The 18074-nt window shown below is 42.5% G+C and overlaps 1 protein-coding gene across 8 annotated transcripts in view; it reads right to left on the bottom strand.

Moving 5' to 3' along the window:
• FAT3 (FAT atypical cadherin 3) overlaps nucleotides 1-18074 on the bottom strand; it is a 675042-nt gene that overhangs the window by 27151 nt on the left and 629817 nt on the right. For all 8 annotated transcript variants that reach the window (XM_063671321.1, XM_063671320.1, XM_063671318.1 and 5 more), the window contains exons 20-22: nucleotides 11983-12117; nucleotides 10004-10161; nucleotides 2115-2583 (exon numbers count right to left, since the gene is read on the bottom strand). In XM_063671321.1, coding sequence (XP_063527391.1) covers nucleotides 2115-2583; nucleotides 10004-10161; nucleotides 11983-12117 — 762 coding nt within the window. The remainder of the gene's footprint in view (nucleotides 1-2114; nucleotides 2584-10003; nucleotides 10162-11982; nucleotides 12118-18074) is intronic.

Raw genomic sequence — 18074 nt, 5'->3', positions numbered from 1 at the left:
AAGAACCCATTGGCTAGGCTTGGGAGTAGCCTTGGTGTGGGATGCTCCTGCAGGGCTCCCTCAACAGAACAGAGAACAGAGGTAGTAGGCCTGTGAGAAGAGAACTGTGTAGATGAAGGTGAGGAAAGATACCATCTTCATTTTAGGAAAACATAAGTCTCCCCAGACAAAAGAGAAACTTGAACTGACAAGAGGCTGTTTCTCCTTGGAAGAAAGAATACCTGTTGTAGAATCCTGATCCAATGCCCAATCACAGAAGGAAGAAGGGAACAGGAAGACAAAGAGGTAGATGGGAGAGTGTGCTCTATAGGCAAGGCAAGGCTGGGGCCCTAGGGAGGGCAAGACAATTTCTCTAGGTTATATGAAAAGTATATGGCAAGTGGGTCATCAGTGCTGAAATATAGTTAAATGAAGAGATTTAAAAATAGAGAAAATTGCTGTTCCCCATGTGGGTCATAGCCATTTAATTAACATAGTTCCACTGAATACTTAGCTAAAAGATTTCATGAAATTTTTAAAAAAATTAAAATGCACACTGCAAAGCAAGATTCCCTAGTCTCTTTCCCTCATACAGTGATTATTATTATTATTTTAAAGATAATCCATTGTGGAAGCCCACAGCCCTGCCAGCAAAAACAACGTCCTGCCATCGTTAAAAGTATGTTACAATTTGTGGCTATGTACCCAGCATTTGACATGGAGTGGTGTTCTATTTCAACCCAATTTAATTATATGCTCCTTTTATATATTGTAGATGGCTCACACTAGCAGAATTGTTTTGCCTGGTGAAAAACTGGCCATGACTTGTCATAATGGGCTGGTTTATAGAACCACTGAAGTATAGTTACTGCCCATCATTTGGGAATTATGGCACCATAACAACCCTTTATTTACATATACTGCTGAGACAGTAAAAACAGCAAATAGATTTCTTAAATCGAGACGACAGAAATTTCCCCCCAGGGTACTTGGCCCTCATTGTGGTAGTAACATATGCAAGTCTAAACAACTTTGGTGTCTGTATTTCGACAGTGCATCATTTCATGGACAGTTTATAACAGTCTAATAATAAAATGGACTCTAAATTTGGAGTTGGATTTCACGAACATTAGATGGTAATGTGCACAGCAGAATCTCTAAGTGATTTGTGAGGAAGGTTTAAATTTGCTAATGACATGACTGCTGAGTGACTCTGCAAAGGGGCTGAAGTGGAATCAGTGGTTGGGCTGTTGCGAGGTGGCAAGCCTTCAACCGGGAGCATGTCTGACCTAGTTTACATTAACACAGACACTGCATCTTGGTAAAGTCAGGGATTCTTTTATCTCTAGACTCCTAGGACTTAAATAATCTTGGCTTTTCCCTCAAACAAAAGAAACTCTCTATAAATCTTTTGCTTTTTTTTTTTTTATGCCTACTCTCCTCTTTCTTCCTCATGATGTACTTCGTGGGAAAAAAATATTAGAGTAAAGATCATGCCTTCATTGCCTGCTTATTTGTCCTGAGATTTTATGTAAATTTCCTTCTCCTTATTCTTGACTTTCTACTCCTTTGTAAAGCTGTAACTAGACTTATTTTTAATATACACATTGCAAAAGTATGTTCCAAGATCTCCTATTCCTGGGGGACAGCTTCTAGTAAGCTTTAGCTTCTAGTAAGGTTGTATGTATTAGCTTCTAGTAAGGTTGTATGTCTGCGTCTGGTCAGCAATTTCATGTGCGTAGGCATCATAACTCAGAGTGCTACTATCATTATGCAGTGACATGCAGGTGGCTCATGAGGGCATATTTAAAAAGGGGTTCTATTTGCCCAACCTTCTCTGGCTTGAAAGGCCAGGGGTTGGACAGGGGAGTGGGCAGAGCTGATGGCCTCTCTGGGCCCCTGTGCCACTGCACTGCACCTATGGGAAGCTGCAAACGATTGGCAAAACTGGACACTCCTGTAATTGTCAAGAGCTGAGACTTCCCTAAAGCAGATTAAGAAGGTTGGCGAGCATCTTGGGTGTGAATATTCCTCTCTAGTACAGTCCTTGCGATGGGAGGGCAGGGATCTCCCTGCAGTTCATTCACTCTCCCCTCAAACCCCCAGGCCAGTGCCCAGTGCGTAGCCACACTCACCCCCGGACGGCAGGCCAGTGCAGCTGCCCCCGTGCTGGCACGGGCTGCGCTCGCACGCGTCGGGATAAAGCACGCAGCCCAGCTTCAGCTCTGTCAGGCCCACCACCTCCGCGAAGCTGCTGCGCTTGTTCTGCAGCGGCAGCTCGTTGTTATTCAGTATCACCGAGTCCAGGCAGCCCTGGAAGCCGCTGAGCACCTGCGTGACCCGCGTGTCAGTCAGGCTGTGGATGTTATCTGCTTGCACCAGGGCGCCGAAGTAGATGCTGCTCTCAGTGCTCAGCGTCTGGAAGTAGAGGGGCGCCCGGCGCCGCTCCACGTAGCTGTCATCCAGGGACAGGCTCGTGAAATTGCGGTTGAGCTCCAGGAAGACCGAGTGCCAGCTCCCGTCGTTGACAGCACGGCCCGAGATGCCCAAGATTCCAGGGCCGCTGCCGCAGTCCAGCTGGAACCACAGCTTGCCGTCCACAATCTGCGTGGGGAAGGAACAGTGCAGCACTTTTCAACATGCAACCGGGAATATGTTCCCTACACCCTGCTCCTGGCCGGCCCGGGGACTTCACAAGGCTGGAATGTGGACATGACTTTTGCTCTACTCGTAAATCTGTCGTGGTTTGATTTTTAACCACTGTGCCTCCCCCTTACCTGCCATGAAAATACATGCCTTATATTTCACAAATCTTGTGATTAGTAATATGGGCACACCTTCATATAGCCACAGTTATATTTAAGAATGTTTCTACTCCTTAGGTCTTTACCTTTTAAAATTCCCAGCAATATCTGGTTTAGGGTCTGTTTATTCTCTGCACCTTTCTTAGCCATTACCACCACAGGAATGATTTCGGGGAACTCATTAGCATTTATTGAACATCTACTATATGCTAAGCAGTGTACTAAGTGCCAAGGAGATCATCTGAGTGAATAGAGTTATCATCTCTGCCCTCATGTGGCTGACAGTCTAGTAGGGTAGATGGCCATTAATCAAATAATCACACAAATACATATATGTTCCTTGAATACATTTATACGAGTGCTCCACAGGGGAAAGAAAGAGGCCTGGTAGAAATGAAAAATTTCCTAGTTCTCAGCGTTGTATACATTTAAGATTTAAAAGCTGCTCTATATTAAACACTAGCATATTCTTAAAATAGTCCTTTAGGATGATGCTTATGGTTTAGGTAAAGGTTATCTTCCAAGGTGCTCAGGGCTTGGCCATTTGCTTAGAATATGTGGATCGCTTTTGACACCTGGCCCTCATGAATGCTCCCAGCCATGGTTTGGGGTGCGACAACAGAGACCAGCCTGCTGCTGTGAGTGCACTGGTGTAGGTAGCAAGGGCATCACTGCGCCCGGAGGCTAATCCCAGGAGACATCACACACAGGAAGAAAGCATGTGCTATGGAGGATCCATGCTGGCAGAGAGCTGCAGAGCAGGGACTGGCCCTCCATGGAGCCCCAGGCTCAACTGCTGCAAGGAAAACAGGTCTTTGAATCCCCTGTGTCGTCCACCTTGTTCTACATTTCTCAGAAATGCAATGTGGCTTTGGGATCCAGGGAATGAGGGCCGCATCCCTGTCTAGCCAAGTGTACATTTGGTCATGAAGGGATTCACAGCCAAAAATTGTGAAATAAAAGCTTCTCTTCTGGCCTATGTCTATGACCCAGCAAGAGGACCTTGTGGAGGCCAGCGTCTGAGTCATGCAACTAACACTAGTCTGTTGGCATTCATAGTTCTGTGCAGAGAACAGACACTTGTCAGCAAAGAAAAGAAAAAGGAAAGGAAAGGAAATGACAGGACAACACAGAGCTTCCAGGTCACAAACAGCCAAGGAGGTACAGAGAAAATGAATTCACAGAAATAGACTGAAGCAGTCCTTGTGAAACGTTTTCAACTCATAATAGACCTAGTCGGGATTATCAGAGCACCTCTCATTCTCACACGTGGCGTATTTCTCTATGCTTCAGTATAGACAACTGAATTCTTAGGGACTCTCATTTCTGCCTTTGTAGCTCCATGTTCTTCATCCTGCATAAAATTTCGTAGGTCACGCCACATAAATATGTGTATCTAGAAGGCAGGGGGCTTTAAGCAGCAGACAGAGGTGTGGGAATTTTGGAATGCTGAATCAAATTCAGGCTTTGTCATGTACCACTCAGGTACCCTGGAGAGAATGGTCTGGCCCCTCTGGGTTTTGGGTCTGGAGAGCAGAGAGAACTGCTATGGCTTATTTTACAAGGCTACTCTGTCCACTGCAGAATGGGTAGCCACATCATACACAGTTAGAACATACATACTCTGCTCTGTCATGCAAATGTGCAAATGTAAAAAGACTGAAGACAAATGTTTATGTTCTTTTCTGAGAGCTTTCAGGTGTAATCTTTCTTTCTTCTTCTTCTTTTTTAGATGGAGTCTCACTGTGTCACCAGGCTGGAGTGCAGTGGCACGATCTCGGCTCACTGCAACATCCAACTCCCTGGTTCAAGGGATTCTCCTGCCTCAGCCTCCCAAGTAGCTGGGATTACAGGCAAGGGCCACCACGCCCAGCTAATTTTTTGTATTTTCAGTAGAGACAGGGTTTCACCAGGTTGGCCAGGATGGTCTTGATCTCCTGACCGTGTGATCTGCCCGCCTCGGCCTCTCAAAGTGCTGGGATTACAGGTGTGGGCCACCGCACCCAGCCTCATGTGTAATCTTATGCTATCATCTTTGTCATTTTATTCGGTTCCACAAAATTGAATGAATAGATATTGTAAATCATACCAGAATACTTGCTCTATGGCAACTCCTGGATAATTTCCATATTTCTATTTTATTGTAAGTAATAAATCATCAAATGTGACTTTGGGGAGTATCTTCTTCTGGCACAGTCCACCTGCTGTTTTTAACTCTGTGGCTACAAACTGGTGTCCTCAGTCTATTATGAAAAATTGGTGGTGAGAGTGCAATTTATCTAAGTGTTTGTAAAAAGATGTTCAATTAACATATTACTTGGTTCATTCTCCTCTCTCACCCCTACCTCCTACCTCTTTGAATAATCACCAAGTTACATATTCACCAGGGAGAAATGACAGGACTCCGAGGTACTCAGATATATCAGCGTTCTATAACTGAGGAACATAAAATTATCTCATACTAACAGAGCACGGTTAAGCTTGCTTTTTATTTTTATTTTTGTTGCAAAAATAACAGCAGCAACACTGCTGAATGAAGGAAGCCAGATGCCTACACGATTCTCAGCCTTTTACAAACAAAAATCATTTGGATTGTCAAAATCCTAGGAGGTTGAAATTACCAGCTTTGTTTATATGACAAACTAGAACACTGATGCCAAAAGTTACCTTGTGAAAAGTTAATAATCTTTTGCTACTGCACAGGTATATTATTCCAGAGAGAGAAAAGAACACTTTGTCTTTTCATGTCTATATTCTCTTATATTGGAAAATATATTCTGATCATATTTAATTCTTCTCTGTCTTCAGAGTAGGGTTCACCTAGTTTTAAGGATCTTCTTTAAGAGAATGAAGCTTTCTCAAATCAGAGGAGAAGCTATTTTAATAGAAATTGAGGTGTGCATGAAACTGTAAGAAAAGTCTATAGCAACGATACTGAAATGATTTGCTAGAATTAGGGGTGTAGCTAGGTATTTGTTCAATGAACTACATAATTGAGAGAGTGTTGCCCTAATGTTATAAAATATTTAGATTCTCAGGATCATTTGATTCAGTGATGTGCTTTCCCCTGGATTTTTAGTAGCTTGGGGCTTGGAAGACAAGAAATCAGAGTTCTAAGAAGTCCTACTTTTGCAGGAAAGTAGGATTTTGAGTAAAAAGTGTAAATTATGGCATGAAGTCTTACTGCTTCAGATCCTTGGTGTGTGGTTATAGCAAATGCATAATAATCATGGAACTTGTAAGAGGATTATTCAATATTCGTTCAAAAGGGGATGTTTTAAAAACTTTATGTTTTCCCTGAGTTGGGCACAGTAGCATGTGACTGTAGTCCTAGCTACTCGGGAGGCTGAGGCAGGAGGATCAAGTGATCAGTTTGAGACCAGCCTGGGGAACATTGTGAGATCTCATCTCAAAAAACAAAAAAACCCACAAACAAAAATACAAAAAGCTATTTTTAAGGCTGCCATTAATAGCCATTTGGTATACATTAAGTATTTTAAATGAGTAAATGAATGTATAATCATCCCAGCCCTCTGAATTTCTTCTTTTGATAAACTCCTGTAGTTTATCAAGAGATATCTAACTCCCAACTTGCTCTCCTCTTTCATAGGCCCAGACCCAAAGTGATATTGACTAGCTGTCACTTTGAGCAAGTCATTCAATTTTCTCTGATCCTCAGTTTCCTCACAGGCAAAAAAAGTAGACACTCATACCTACATGCGAGGGGAATGAGAGTCGAAATTACATGTATGTGAAAGTACTTTGTAAACTCTTAGGTATTTTATTATTATTACAAAATGTAATTATTAAGGTTAACTTATTTTTTGGTGACATTCTTAAATAGATCGTTGAAACTCTTAAATCTTGTAGGGAGCTTCCTTGTTACTCTTTTGATCTATATTGGAAAGATCCGGCCATGCCAAGTGGGCTGTTTTAAAAACCAAATAGAGCTTTCCCTCTCTTCCTTTCGGTTTAGGGGTCTGAAGCTAGCCATGTCTGAGAATCATCAGAATGTAGCAATGAATCATTTATAACTTCCCCCCAAAATAAAACATGTGATAGTTATAGATTAACAACCATATTCTCCTTGTGCTTTTGCCATGATACTGGAGATGAAAGACTGACACAGAGATAAAGTGTTCTCCTACTGATTTCTCCTTACATCTCTTCTGGTGATTTGACATGTTTCTTTCTTCTTCTTTTCAAAAAATCTTTTCCAGATCTCCCTTTGAAAAAGAATGCCATGTTTCTTTTATAGGTGTGAGGAAAGTCACAGAGCCTATCTGACTATTTTCATTGTTGCTTTGGCTGCCAGGAACCTCAGTTATGGTTTGGGCTCTACTGAAGTAGTTCACCTCGGTGTAGACTTTCTCATAATGATATTCTACTCTACCCAACTTCACTGATTGGCTCTTAACCTTGTATTTTCATCTTAATGGTACTTTAATTTTATTGCATTTGGATGCTTATGGTAAGCCTTGAATTTCTTTTGGAAGAAGATAGGGTATCAATGGTAAACAGAAGAATGAGTGCCTTTTATTATTGCTGAGAGACAGTGATATTCTTTGTCCGTGAGCATTTTCACTTCTCGAGGTCTCTGTGCAATTCTTTAATTGTCTGTAAGGGGCGCCCTTCACCCCACTGAGTACTTTAAGTACTTTTTAGAGAATGTGCTCTGACCGGAAAAATATAAACAACCAAGAGGTGCAATTTAAACAAAGCATTTCAGCTTAGTTGTTGAACCAAAGTGCAAGGCACATACTGTACCTAAAGCCAAGGAAATTAAATCTTGCATGAGGCTGAAAATGTTAAGCAAACAGATTCAAATCCCCTTAGTGGATATTCCTGGCGACTGTAGGAGAATAACTGCAATAGTTTAGTACAGCTGTGTCCTGCTTTGGGCAAACCCAACATATGAAAAGCAAACTTACAGAACAGACAGATTGGGAGTGATTATTCTCATCACAAAGGGATTAATGGAAGGGTTCCTTCAAATAGCATCCAACTCTAGTTTATTAGAATTCCATTTACCGAGATTCAATTTACACAACTTTCAGAAACATGCTTGTTTCATGAAATGCAATATACCTTAGGAGTTGGAGCTGCCTAAAAGGCTTAATTATTCTTCTTTCCTGTCCTCTGGGATCTGCATATTTTAGACTTTTGCCAGTGAAGTGTCAAATCACAAGCTCCATTTTAGGATCAAGCCATTCAGGTTCAATATTTTTGTTCTCTCTCAAATTTAATGCTCTATAAGAGATTTACTAATAGAAACTATTTTCAACCAGCAGCCCTGTTAGAGCATGAAGGAGGAGAAAGGTCAGTGAGGCCCACGCAGAGCCCTAAGAGCTGGTAGCTCTGAATGCTCAGAACACTTTCCCAGCAATTATACTAAACCTCAACTCTCAGGGCTATTTAGAAAATGATCTGCTGACCCAAGGCAGGCTGCTTCCGGGGCCAGAAGAAAATAAAGGCAGGACTTAGGTTTTTGAGTTTTTCTTCTTTCACCATGAATATCTGATTTGAATGCATCGTTCTCTAAAACTGTGCAACCAAAGTACTTTTCTTATTTTCTTTTAAAAATATTGCTTTCCTTTCCAGATCTTAAATTAGAATTCTGAGTTGAATGAATAAGGATAGTGGGAGACTGCTTACAAAAGTAACCAACTTTTAAACTTCAACTCCCTGCTCACTCAACTATGGCCATCAAATAATACCTGGCAATACCAGATGTGGGTAAGTAAAGCCCTATGTGATCATTAAGAGAAACCCACTGGCATTTAATGTTCTCTATTTCTATCCTTCCTCACCTGCCTTTAGAACTAAAGCCTGGGCCACCTAATCAACTTGGATCTGACATACCAAACAATCAAAGGGCAGAAGCTGGAAAGGTCCACCATGTACCCTTCAAGCTGAAACCTTGGGAAGAAAAAGATTTCTTGCCATTTCCATGTGAAAGGGCGTTTTCCACTGGACGGACTCTGAATGTTTCTGAAGAGCATTTATGACAGGCTGACATAGCAACCTGGTGAGAATAGCATGAGATGAAACACGTCTCCCTCCTTCTCCTGCCTTCTTTCCTCCATACTAGAAGGCTGAATCTGGTCTACAGATGCCCAGAATGTGATTTTTAATAAATGAGTTGTAGTAGCAAGATGGAGAGTGAGGGACAGTATGGAGACTAACGGCATGGAGTGAGAGAGACTAGAGTGTGGGATCCAGGCCTCATCACTTATTAGATGTGCAACTTTGAGTAAATAACTTAACCTCTCTGAACCACTGTCCTCCTCTTGATCAAATGGGGATAACATAAAACAAACTTATCATATTAGCTGTATAATAAAAATAAATGATGCACAAAAAGCTGTTATTATCTTATTTGCTTGTTTTTGTTTGTTTGTTTTGAGACAGAGTCTCTGTCACCCAGATTACTGTGCAGTGGCCTCAGCCTCCCAAGTAGCTGGGATTATAGGTGCCGACCACCATGCCTAGCTAATTTTTGTATTTTTAGTAGAGACAGGGTTTCACCATGTTGGCCAGGCTGGTCTCGAACTCCTGACCTCATGTGATGCACCTGCCTCAGCTTCCCAAAGTGTTGGGATTACAGGTGTAAGCCACTGCACCTGGCCCATTACATTATTGTTGTTTTCACGAAGGCACCAGAATCCTTGAGCTGAATATAGATTCAGACTTGCTCTAAAATAAATCTGGCTGCTTTAGGAGCGTTTCTGAGGCTAGGAAATGACTGAAAAATTGGGCTACTTGGGTCATGATAGGACATATGAAATCTCCTATACCCCCTGTCTCCAATTTCCTCACTGAGCAAGAACAGAAATTGCCTTCAAAAGTCAGTGGGGATAGACCCATGTGGTAGAAAAGGATACAGCCAATCCTTTTAAAGGACCACCCCTGTTGTGGAATTGATTAGGAGACACATTCTAATGAACTGTTGAGCGATTACAGCTCAAAGGAAGCCAGCCCTTGAACCTGCTCTCAAGAGAGATGCCCCATGTACCAAGAGCCAATTTTGAAGCTGAATGTTCAAAAGGAAATGGGATGTTGGCTCCCTTCCCAGTTCTGCCGCTGCTCCCCTTTGCCCAGAAGTCTGCTTCTGGTCTTCTGAACTTAAAAGACAAAATGATTTCAGCCATTTCCCAATCCAAGAGCCAAAACACTAACATGAGAACTGACTGCAGAAAAAGATAACCCATTTTAATTACCTTCAGAATTATGCAGGGATTTGCTCTGGTATACATTATAATCCCATTGCTTTGCAGTGTTCGAAGACGCAGAGCTAGTTTAAAATTCTCTTCTTTGCTATTTTCAGAAAGCCGATATTTGATGTAACTGTTTCCAGCAAAGCTGAGAGAAGTGTGCCCTGAAAAGACCGTTATGAGAAGACATATATATTTTTAACATCCAGGAAGGAACAGAGACACATAAAATCACCCAACAACCACCAACCAAGTTGATTAAAGACCATGCATGAGAAGTAAATGAAGGCATTGGGAGAAATCATTTTTGATTAAAAACCAGTTTTCCATTTCACATCACACTCTAATTTCAGAGTGAAAAAAATATTAACCAGTCAGCCACCAAATCATCTTACTTGCCTCATGCCAAGAGCCACTTGGTAAATTCCACAACTTGGATTTTCTTAATGTTACTAAATTTCCAACTCCCACTTTCTAAAGTGAGCATTATTAAAAGATACCCCTTCATTCCTCCCCCAACTCCCAATCACTTAGGCATTCAAGAACTTTCAGCTCTATGAAACAAAGAAAACAAAACCATTTCCAAATGATATCCATGTTCCCCAAGTATCCTAATGCCTAATAGCTAATGTATGTCATTTGTACTAATGTTGCAAAAAGATAACTGATATAAAGGAAATTCGTGTAGTCACACTTTCACTTTCTGGCCATTAATTTCGAGGCTCCCCTTAAATTCTGTCCAAATCGATTGCTCAATTCTGAGTTTACTCTTTTTTTAAAATTGCCTTCAACTTTATGTTTTAACAATAAAAGTAATGGCTGAAAAGCTGCCTTGCTGGGGTGAAAGGTGGAATGTGTGGAAATATACCAAATGGACAATAATTATAGACAACCAGAAGTTTTCTAGATAGAAAGGAGAAAAGTCAGCAGGAAGTGACTCCAGAACTTAGAAGATTTGGCTTTATGATCCCCTTACCCATCCACCTGCTATGTGCACAGTGCACATGTAGAAACAGGGGACAGCATAATTTTCCTCTAATTCTAAGCCTTACATGATTTAGGTAAGCATCCAGGTGGTCCCTTTACTTAATTGCAGCTCCCTTCTTGAAATCAGCTACGAAGGAGCTTTGGTTTCTACTTTTAGGAACAGTGCTTCTCTTTGCAAAGGCTGAATTTCTAGAACTCAATGCTTGCAAAGTTCCTTGCACATACTAGGCATGGTTATTTTTTTATTCCAACTATTTATTGGATTCCAAAATTGTTATCAATGTGCCCATATTTTAAATATACCTAAAGAGGATTCTATTGGTACCCAAAATGAAAAATATTCTTTTCTGAGTAAAGAAGTGGCAGAGAATATATGAATCAAATGAAGTATAGAAATTGAATGAAGATCAGAAACAGGATCATTTAGATTAAAATAACTTAAATACTGATTTTTTTTCTTTCCTTAAGATGCAGAGTTGAGCACCTCTCCAGCTGGAACATGAAGTTAGTTAAACATTTCCAGTAGGGAGTCTGCTTACTTGGTTCACCAGATGGGGCTGGCTCTAAGGAAGGTCAACAGGATTGGCTTAGCTATGCCTTCTGTGGATCTTGGTTTTGCGGCTGTGGATTTGTGCAGCACCCTGAGCAGCAAAGGCCATGCCACAGATGCTCAGATTCCTCTGCCCAACCAACAGCCTTTTATTTTCCATAATTTCACACCCTTAACAGCCATGAGACGTGATAAAAAAAAACACATGTTGTAGTCTCTCCATTATGTAAGAAGCCCATAGTCTTTACATGTTCCCTTAGCATAAGCTGCAGCTGTGATAAATCCTAAGTAAATGTGAGTGTGGATGTTAGCTGTGGTCCATTCTAAAGGAAAAGGTTGCATGCATAAAGAAATGTTTTCTGGGAGGACTTGGATGGTGTAATTTACTCAAGGGCAAGTGTTTCAGGAATATGAAATTAGATCTGCATCATTCCACTCCACTCTGCACCTGAGCACTCTCCGAGCTTCCCTGGTGGACACTGGCAGAGGAACGGTCTCCTGCTGGCTTCATAACCGACACACTGCATGTCCCCTGGACACGGCTTCTCCACACAAGGATCGTTGGACCCCGGACACAGTCCTCCTGTGACAAAGGTGGAATATGCATGATCAATACACAAAGGGATTCACCCTGCACTCGAGGGAAGATAGAAAAGGTTCAAAGGGAACACACAAATGGCTCAAGAGCTGGGATATGTGGGCTCTGAGCTGAGTCACAAAGATGCCACTTAGAAGTAGGGGCACCTGAATGGGCTTCACCTGGTGTGGGTGTCCATCCAATTTCCCTACATCTGCCAAATTTCACTGCCAGACTGATGCAGATTAGGTACAAAGAGTAAACAGAGCTCCTTGTTTTAGGCTAAAATATGTTAAGTTACACCTGGACCAACTTCAGCTGAAGAAAGATCACAATGCAAGGGCTTGTAGTATTTATTGGAGTGGGGTTTCTGCAGATTGGAGGCTATTTGAATGTATCACTTGAGTTTAGATTTCTTCTGCACCTCCCTCCTGCCCTCAAGAACTTGGAGGTTGATTTCAGAGGGGAAAAAAAAGACATTTCTAAAGAAAAGTATGACTAATTTTAAATTGTAGAAGCACAACTCACATTGTTTCCTAATCCCTTCTACTACATGCTATGTTATTGATTAGCTGTAAATGTGCCCTACCAGCTATCAAAAAAACAGCAGAATTATCCTTGGCAAGGGAAGGCTTCCTTTCTACCTGTTCGATGTTCACAGCACAGTAAGATGAAAGGTTAACCCCTCAGAAGGGAAATCCTGAAAAGCAGATTAACTGATTAAAGCAGAATTCAGGACCCAAGAGAGTTATTTTAGAACTGTGCAAATATGAACCCACTGAAGGAAGCACATTTTCCAAAGGTCCTGAGTATTTCACATGTAATTAGGCCACTTTTAATCTGGTAAGAGTTTCAGTGGTAAAAGAATTATAAAAAAGGAGACACAAATTAAAAATAACTCACAACTGAAACAGTGGTTTCCTAAATGGGTTAGGCATAGCCTAAAGGAGTGCCCTTTCCCCGTGAACTGAGAATGTGTAGCATACCAGCAGCTCATTCCTCAGCCAGATCTGGCCCACGATCATGCTCCTTTTCATCCTAAGTCTTTCCTCCTCATTAAGCATATTGTCCCAGCCAAGTGCAGTGGTTCATGCCTGTAATCCCAGCACTTCTGGAGGCCAAGGTTGGAGGATCACTTAAGGTCAGAAATTTGAGGTTACAGTGAGCTATGATTATGCCACTGCACACTAGCCTGGGCAACAGAACCAGTCCCTGTCTCAAAAAAAAAAAAAAAAAAAAAAAAAAAAAGCATATTGTCCCAAGGTACGGTCCGGTCATTTCTTTGTGCAGAAGAAAGCAGGAATTTAATGCTAACTACTTATAAACATTAAAAAAACTGTAATCCTTGACAGGAGCAATATAAGTAGCACCAGCAAACTCAGAATTCATAAATCCCATTTTCCACTGGTTTACAGCTCAGTCATAAAAGACACTCTTGGCACTGATCCAGCTTACAAAGTCTTAGAAGATGAAGGCGTTTTTAACTGAAAATTTGGAAAGAGCTGCACAAATGGTTCTATAAGACTTAAGTGCCCTGAAATACATCTTCCTATTTTCCTCCCCAATCAAATCTGTAGTCCTGACATGTATTAATCAATATTCAGGGAACTTAAAACAGCTGTGTGACCATCTCATGACCTATTTCAAGAAACTTTTGAAAACTAGTTTTTAAATAACTTCTGGTGCATTTATTCACAAATAATTGTTTGGGGCCAAAGAGGTATTAGGCCTGGGAATGTAAAGATGAAAGGAAATGATGCCTCCTTTCTCTCGCCTCAAGAAACAACATGAAAACACATGACGATAATATAATAAGATAACTGCTTTGGCAGGTAGGTGAGCACAATGGAGGGACCAGAGGAGGAACAATTCTGTCTCCTGGGAGAATGTCAGAAGTCTTCCCAAAGGAAGGGAATATTTTAACTCAGGCATGAAGGGTGAGATCCTTTGAGTAACAAAGGAATGAGCTAACCATAGCTATTAGCTTAACCTCAGGCCTGCCTTAATGTTTATTCATAAGTTCACAACCCTACCAGCTGACTCTGCTGTTTTCACATGTGACTTCATCTCAGTCTCTGATAGCCTGCACACGTCTAGCTAGCTCCTAAATATTGACCAGTAGTCTATGCTTAAAATGCAAATTGAGCCCAATGCTAACCTCAGCCACATGGAGGTGGCAATGTGCATATATGAATCACAACATGCATCCCATCAAATAGATGTAACTTCTGAGTCACTTGGGCACTACCTTTCAAGTACGTATGGAAACAGTAGCTTATGTATTTAAGAAATCTGGTGGGAATTGAACAATGAGAACACATGGACACAGGAAGGGGAACATCACACTTCAGGGACTGTTGTGGGTTGGGGGGAGGGGGGAGGGATAACATTGGGAGATATACCTAATGCTAGATGACGAGTTGGTGGGTGCGGTGCACCAGCATGGCACATGTATACATATGTAACTTACTGCACATTGGGCACATGTACCATAAAACCTAAAGTATAATAATAATAATAATAATAATAATAATTACAATAAAAGAAAAAAAAAAAAAAAGAAATCTGTTACTTTCTATTCTGTGGACATGCCTTTTCCCTTCTATTTCAGCCCGTCTAAGTCTAAACCTCTTTATAAGCTTCTGTGTTTCTGAGATACAGCTATAGATACTACATTCATAGCCTGTTCTGCTCTAATGTAATGGCTGCATTGTAAAGAAACCTTGAATCATCAAAAATCCAGCTTAAAAGCCACTGTTCCAAAGGGGGAAAAAAGGGCCAGATAATTTCAGGTGCGTGATAGCAAAGGTATTTATCCCTATAGGAATAATGGTAACATTTTTAAAAAACAGCTATAAGTAAATACAATAAAAATTAAACTCTGTATTTCAGAACAAATCTAGCATTTGGGTACTTCTACCTTTTATTCACATGTTTTGGCATTTTCTTTTACCATCAGTCCTGCCCTGGTAATTAGCACAGTGATGGTAGCGATAGCCTGTCTGGAATGGCCACTGTGAAGATGCCAGCTGCAGCAGGGGAGGCATGGCTGGGGCTGCATGCTCCACGGGGCTGGTGGGAGCCAGAAACAGGTGGGAGCCCCACCCCTCTACTGAGTTGGCAAGTGTGAGCCCTGTACTCCTGGCACAGCCACAGCTGTCCAGCCACAGCTCTGGACCTGGGCATCCTTGTACTCTTGGATGCCCAGGAAGTCCCACCCCCTTCCCCTGCAAGCTCAGAAGTGCCTGCTCCTGCTCCCTGGCCTCTCCCTGCTCCCAGCACCCACTCCAATTTTGAAGCAAAGTTGTGGCCAAACCTGGGTTCTGTCGCAACCTGGCTGGATATGCGTGCATTCAGGGTGGTGCTAACACATCAGCCCCCCTGCCGCCTTGGGACCATCTGAACTTTATGCATAGATGAGCACAGGAGGGAGGCTGTGAGAGTGCTGAGGGTGGCTCAGCACAAGCCTGCAGGCGCCCTTCAGAATGGACAGCCTGGATACCGTGGATAACATGTTGATGGTGGCAGGAGGCAGATGGGCTCCTGGGCAGAAAAGGGCAGGTCCCCAGTGATGCCCCACCTTCAAGCCAGGGACTGTCTGAAGCCTGGGGGCTGGACTGTCAGTTCCAGGTAGTCCATGGACTGGAGTGAGAACTTATGGTGCTTTTTCTGGGTCTGCCCATGGCCAGCCATGGACCAATCAGCATGCACGTCCTCTCTTCTGAGCCCATAAAAACCCTGGATCCTGCCAGACTCAAACAGATATCTGGACTAGCAGCTGCAGAGAGGAGCTACCCACTGTGGTTCTCCTCTCTGTTGAGAGCTGGATACTCCTTGGGACAACCTGCCTGCAGTAAGGGTCTACCCACTGCGGGTCTCCTGAGAGCTGTTCTGTCACTCAGTGAAGCTCCTCTCCACCTTGCTCACCTTCCACTTGTCTGTGTAATTCATTCTTCCTGGACACAGGACAAAAACTCAGGACCTGATGAATGGTAGGACTGAAAGAGCTGTAACACAAACAGGGCTGAAAAACACCTCCCCTGCTCTCCACATTGCGGGCGACAAGAAGGAGAGAAAAGCCCAGACTTAGGGGATCCCCAAGTCAGGGCTGTGACACTCTCTTTGAGGATCTGTGGTTCCTGGTGTCTCCAAGCTTCTGGGCACCACTGCATTCTGCATGTCCGGATGCAAGTGCCTGCAGCAGACACCATGTGTGGTACATCTGGTCCAGCTGCAGCCTCACACAGAGCTGGTACCTGGGCCGGCGCCTGGAGCTGCCTGCCCTGCCATAGCAGTGGGCGTGCCTTGCTGTGCACAGTGGCTGAACCCCATGCTTGCTCATGTGCCAGCGTGCCTGGCTGTGCGCAGTGGCCCACACACCCCTCACTACTCCATGCCTGGCTCGCCCTTGGCAGGTGTGGGATCTGGGCCAGTAGTGTGAGCCAAGTGCAGTCTGCTGGGCTGAGTGGGCAGAAGAAGCCCAGTGGGTGTGAGAAATACTCAGGCAAAAGGTGTCACCAGCCACAGAGGTTTTCAGCTGGAGAAGCAACACCCCAAGGATCCTGTGACAACAGGGTTCCTCACTTTCTTATCCACATGTCCTGTTTTAGATTAAAGCACAGAGGTACTTAGACCAGCAACTGGAGCTCAGCCTCATAGCTCTTTTTCTTATTTCCTTCTGTCATAACCCATAGCATGACATGTAATTAAATCACGGTCATTAATTAATGGATTATGTTAGATCCAGTCCCCACTGTGAAAACTGTAGTTTGAGGATGTGTAAAAAAAATACTCAAATATAAATATTATAAGTACATTCTAAGATGAATAATATCAATATAAATATTAGATATATAATCATGAGTATTTACATTCATTCCAGCAGCAATTACTTTTCTAGGTTCCTTTTCTTTCTTTCTGTTTTTAATAGGTTCTTTAGGATTAAGGGGATAGTTTTTGGCAAGGATAGTTTTTGTACCTCTTGATGTTTTAAAAATCCTCTGGGGACTCCTCCCTGAGTTCCAGCCTGGAAATGCTCAGCCATAAACATTTGGGCTCCGGCTGCTGTTGTCTGTTCTCTCTGCTCATGGGCCCACTCTCTTGTGGCTCAAGGAAGTATGAAGGCAGATGAGAATCTGCAGGCCAGTGTAAATGTAACATCCTCCTTAGCAGGGGACAGATGTGATCATGTGTGCAAACTGTAGTGTATGCCTAGCAAAAACTTTTAGTTTTTGAAAAACAGATTCCTCAAAAGGAAATAACACCCATATGCCATATTGCAGTTCTTTCCTCTCTATGAACTATTGTAAAAAATTAAGCGCTTTCTGAAATATATATTGTCAGAGGGACTTAACCTTTGTATGCCAACCCTGAACAATGTTATGTGCCCCCTTGGTCTCAGATATACCCATGTCTGGGTCCAGGAAACACTTTTCTGGGGATAGCAACCCTCTTTCCAGCCAAAGCCCTAAATTCTTTATCTAAATAGAAGCTAGTAAGCTTTAAATGAATGCTGAAGGGTTAACTTGCTTTTAGAAATCACATGTTTCTGTCATCCCCTTTTCAGGAAGTGTATACACCTGTTATTGTTAAGAGCCTTAAAGACCCCCTCTCTGGTGGCAAACACTGCTCCATCGGCTTCAGAGTACCAGTTAAGAGAAGGCAGTATCAACTCCTACTGGCTTCTGGGAGAAAGTTTATCTTATTAGCGATCATGAAGTAATGCAGCTTTAATTAACTTGTGCTGTGTTTGGTGACAGCTTGGGGGATGTGGGCTCATAGGCCGACATGCTCTGCATCTCCGACATCCATCAATTTGGTACCACAGTAAGCAAGAAGGGAGAAGGGTCCCACTTCATCAAACCAACTGATGCCATTTATGGTATGTCAGGGCAGGATCAGATGTGTTTAGCTCCTGTCACAAAGACGGCAGAGTAAGCTCTGCTCCCCATTCCCAGTTTCTC

The sequence above is a fragment of the Pongo pygmaeus genome, chromosome 9 (genome assembly GCF_028885625.2).
Source record: "Pongo pygmaeus isolate AG05252 chromosome 9, NHGRI_mPonPyg2-v2.0_pri, whole genome shotgun sequence".
NCBI lineage: Eukaryota > Metazoa > Chordata > Mammalia > Primates > Hominidae > Pongo > Pongo pygmaeus.
This window is presented reverse-complemented; position numbering and strand designations above follow the sequence as displayed.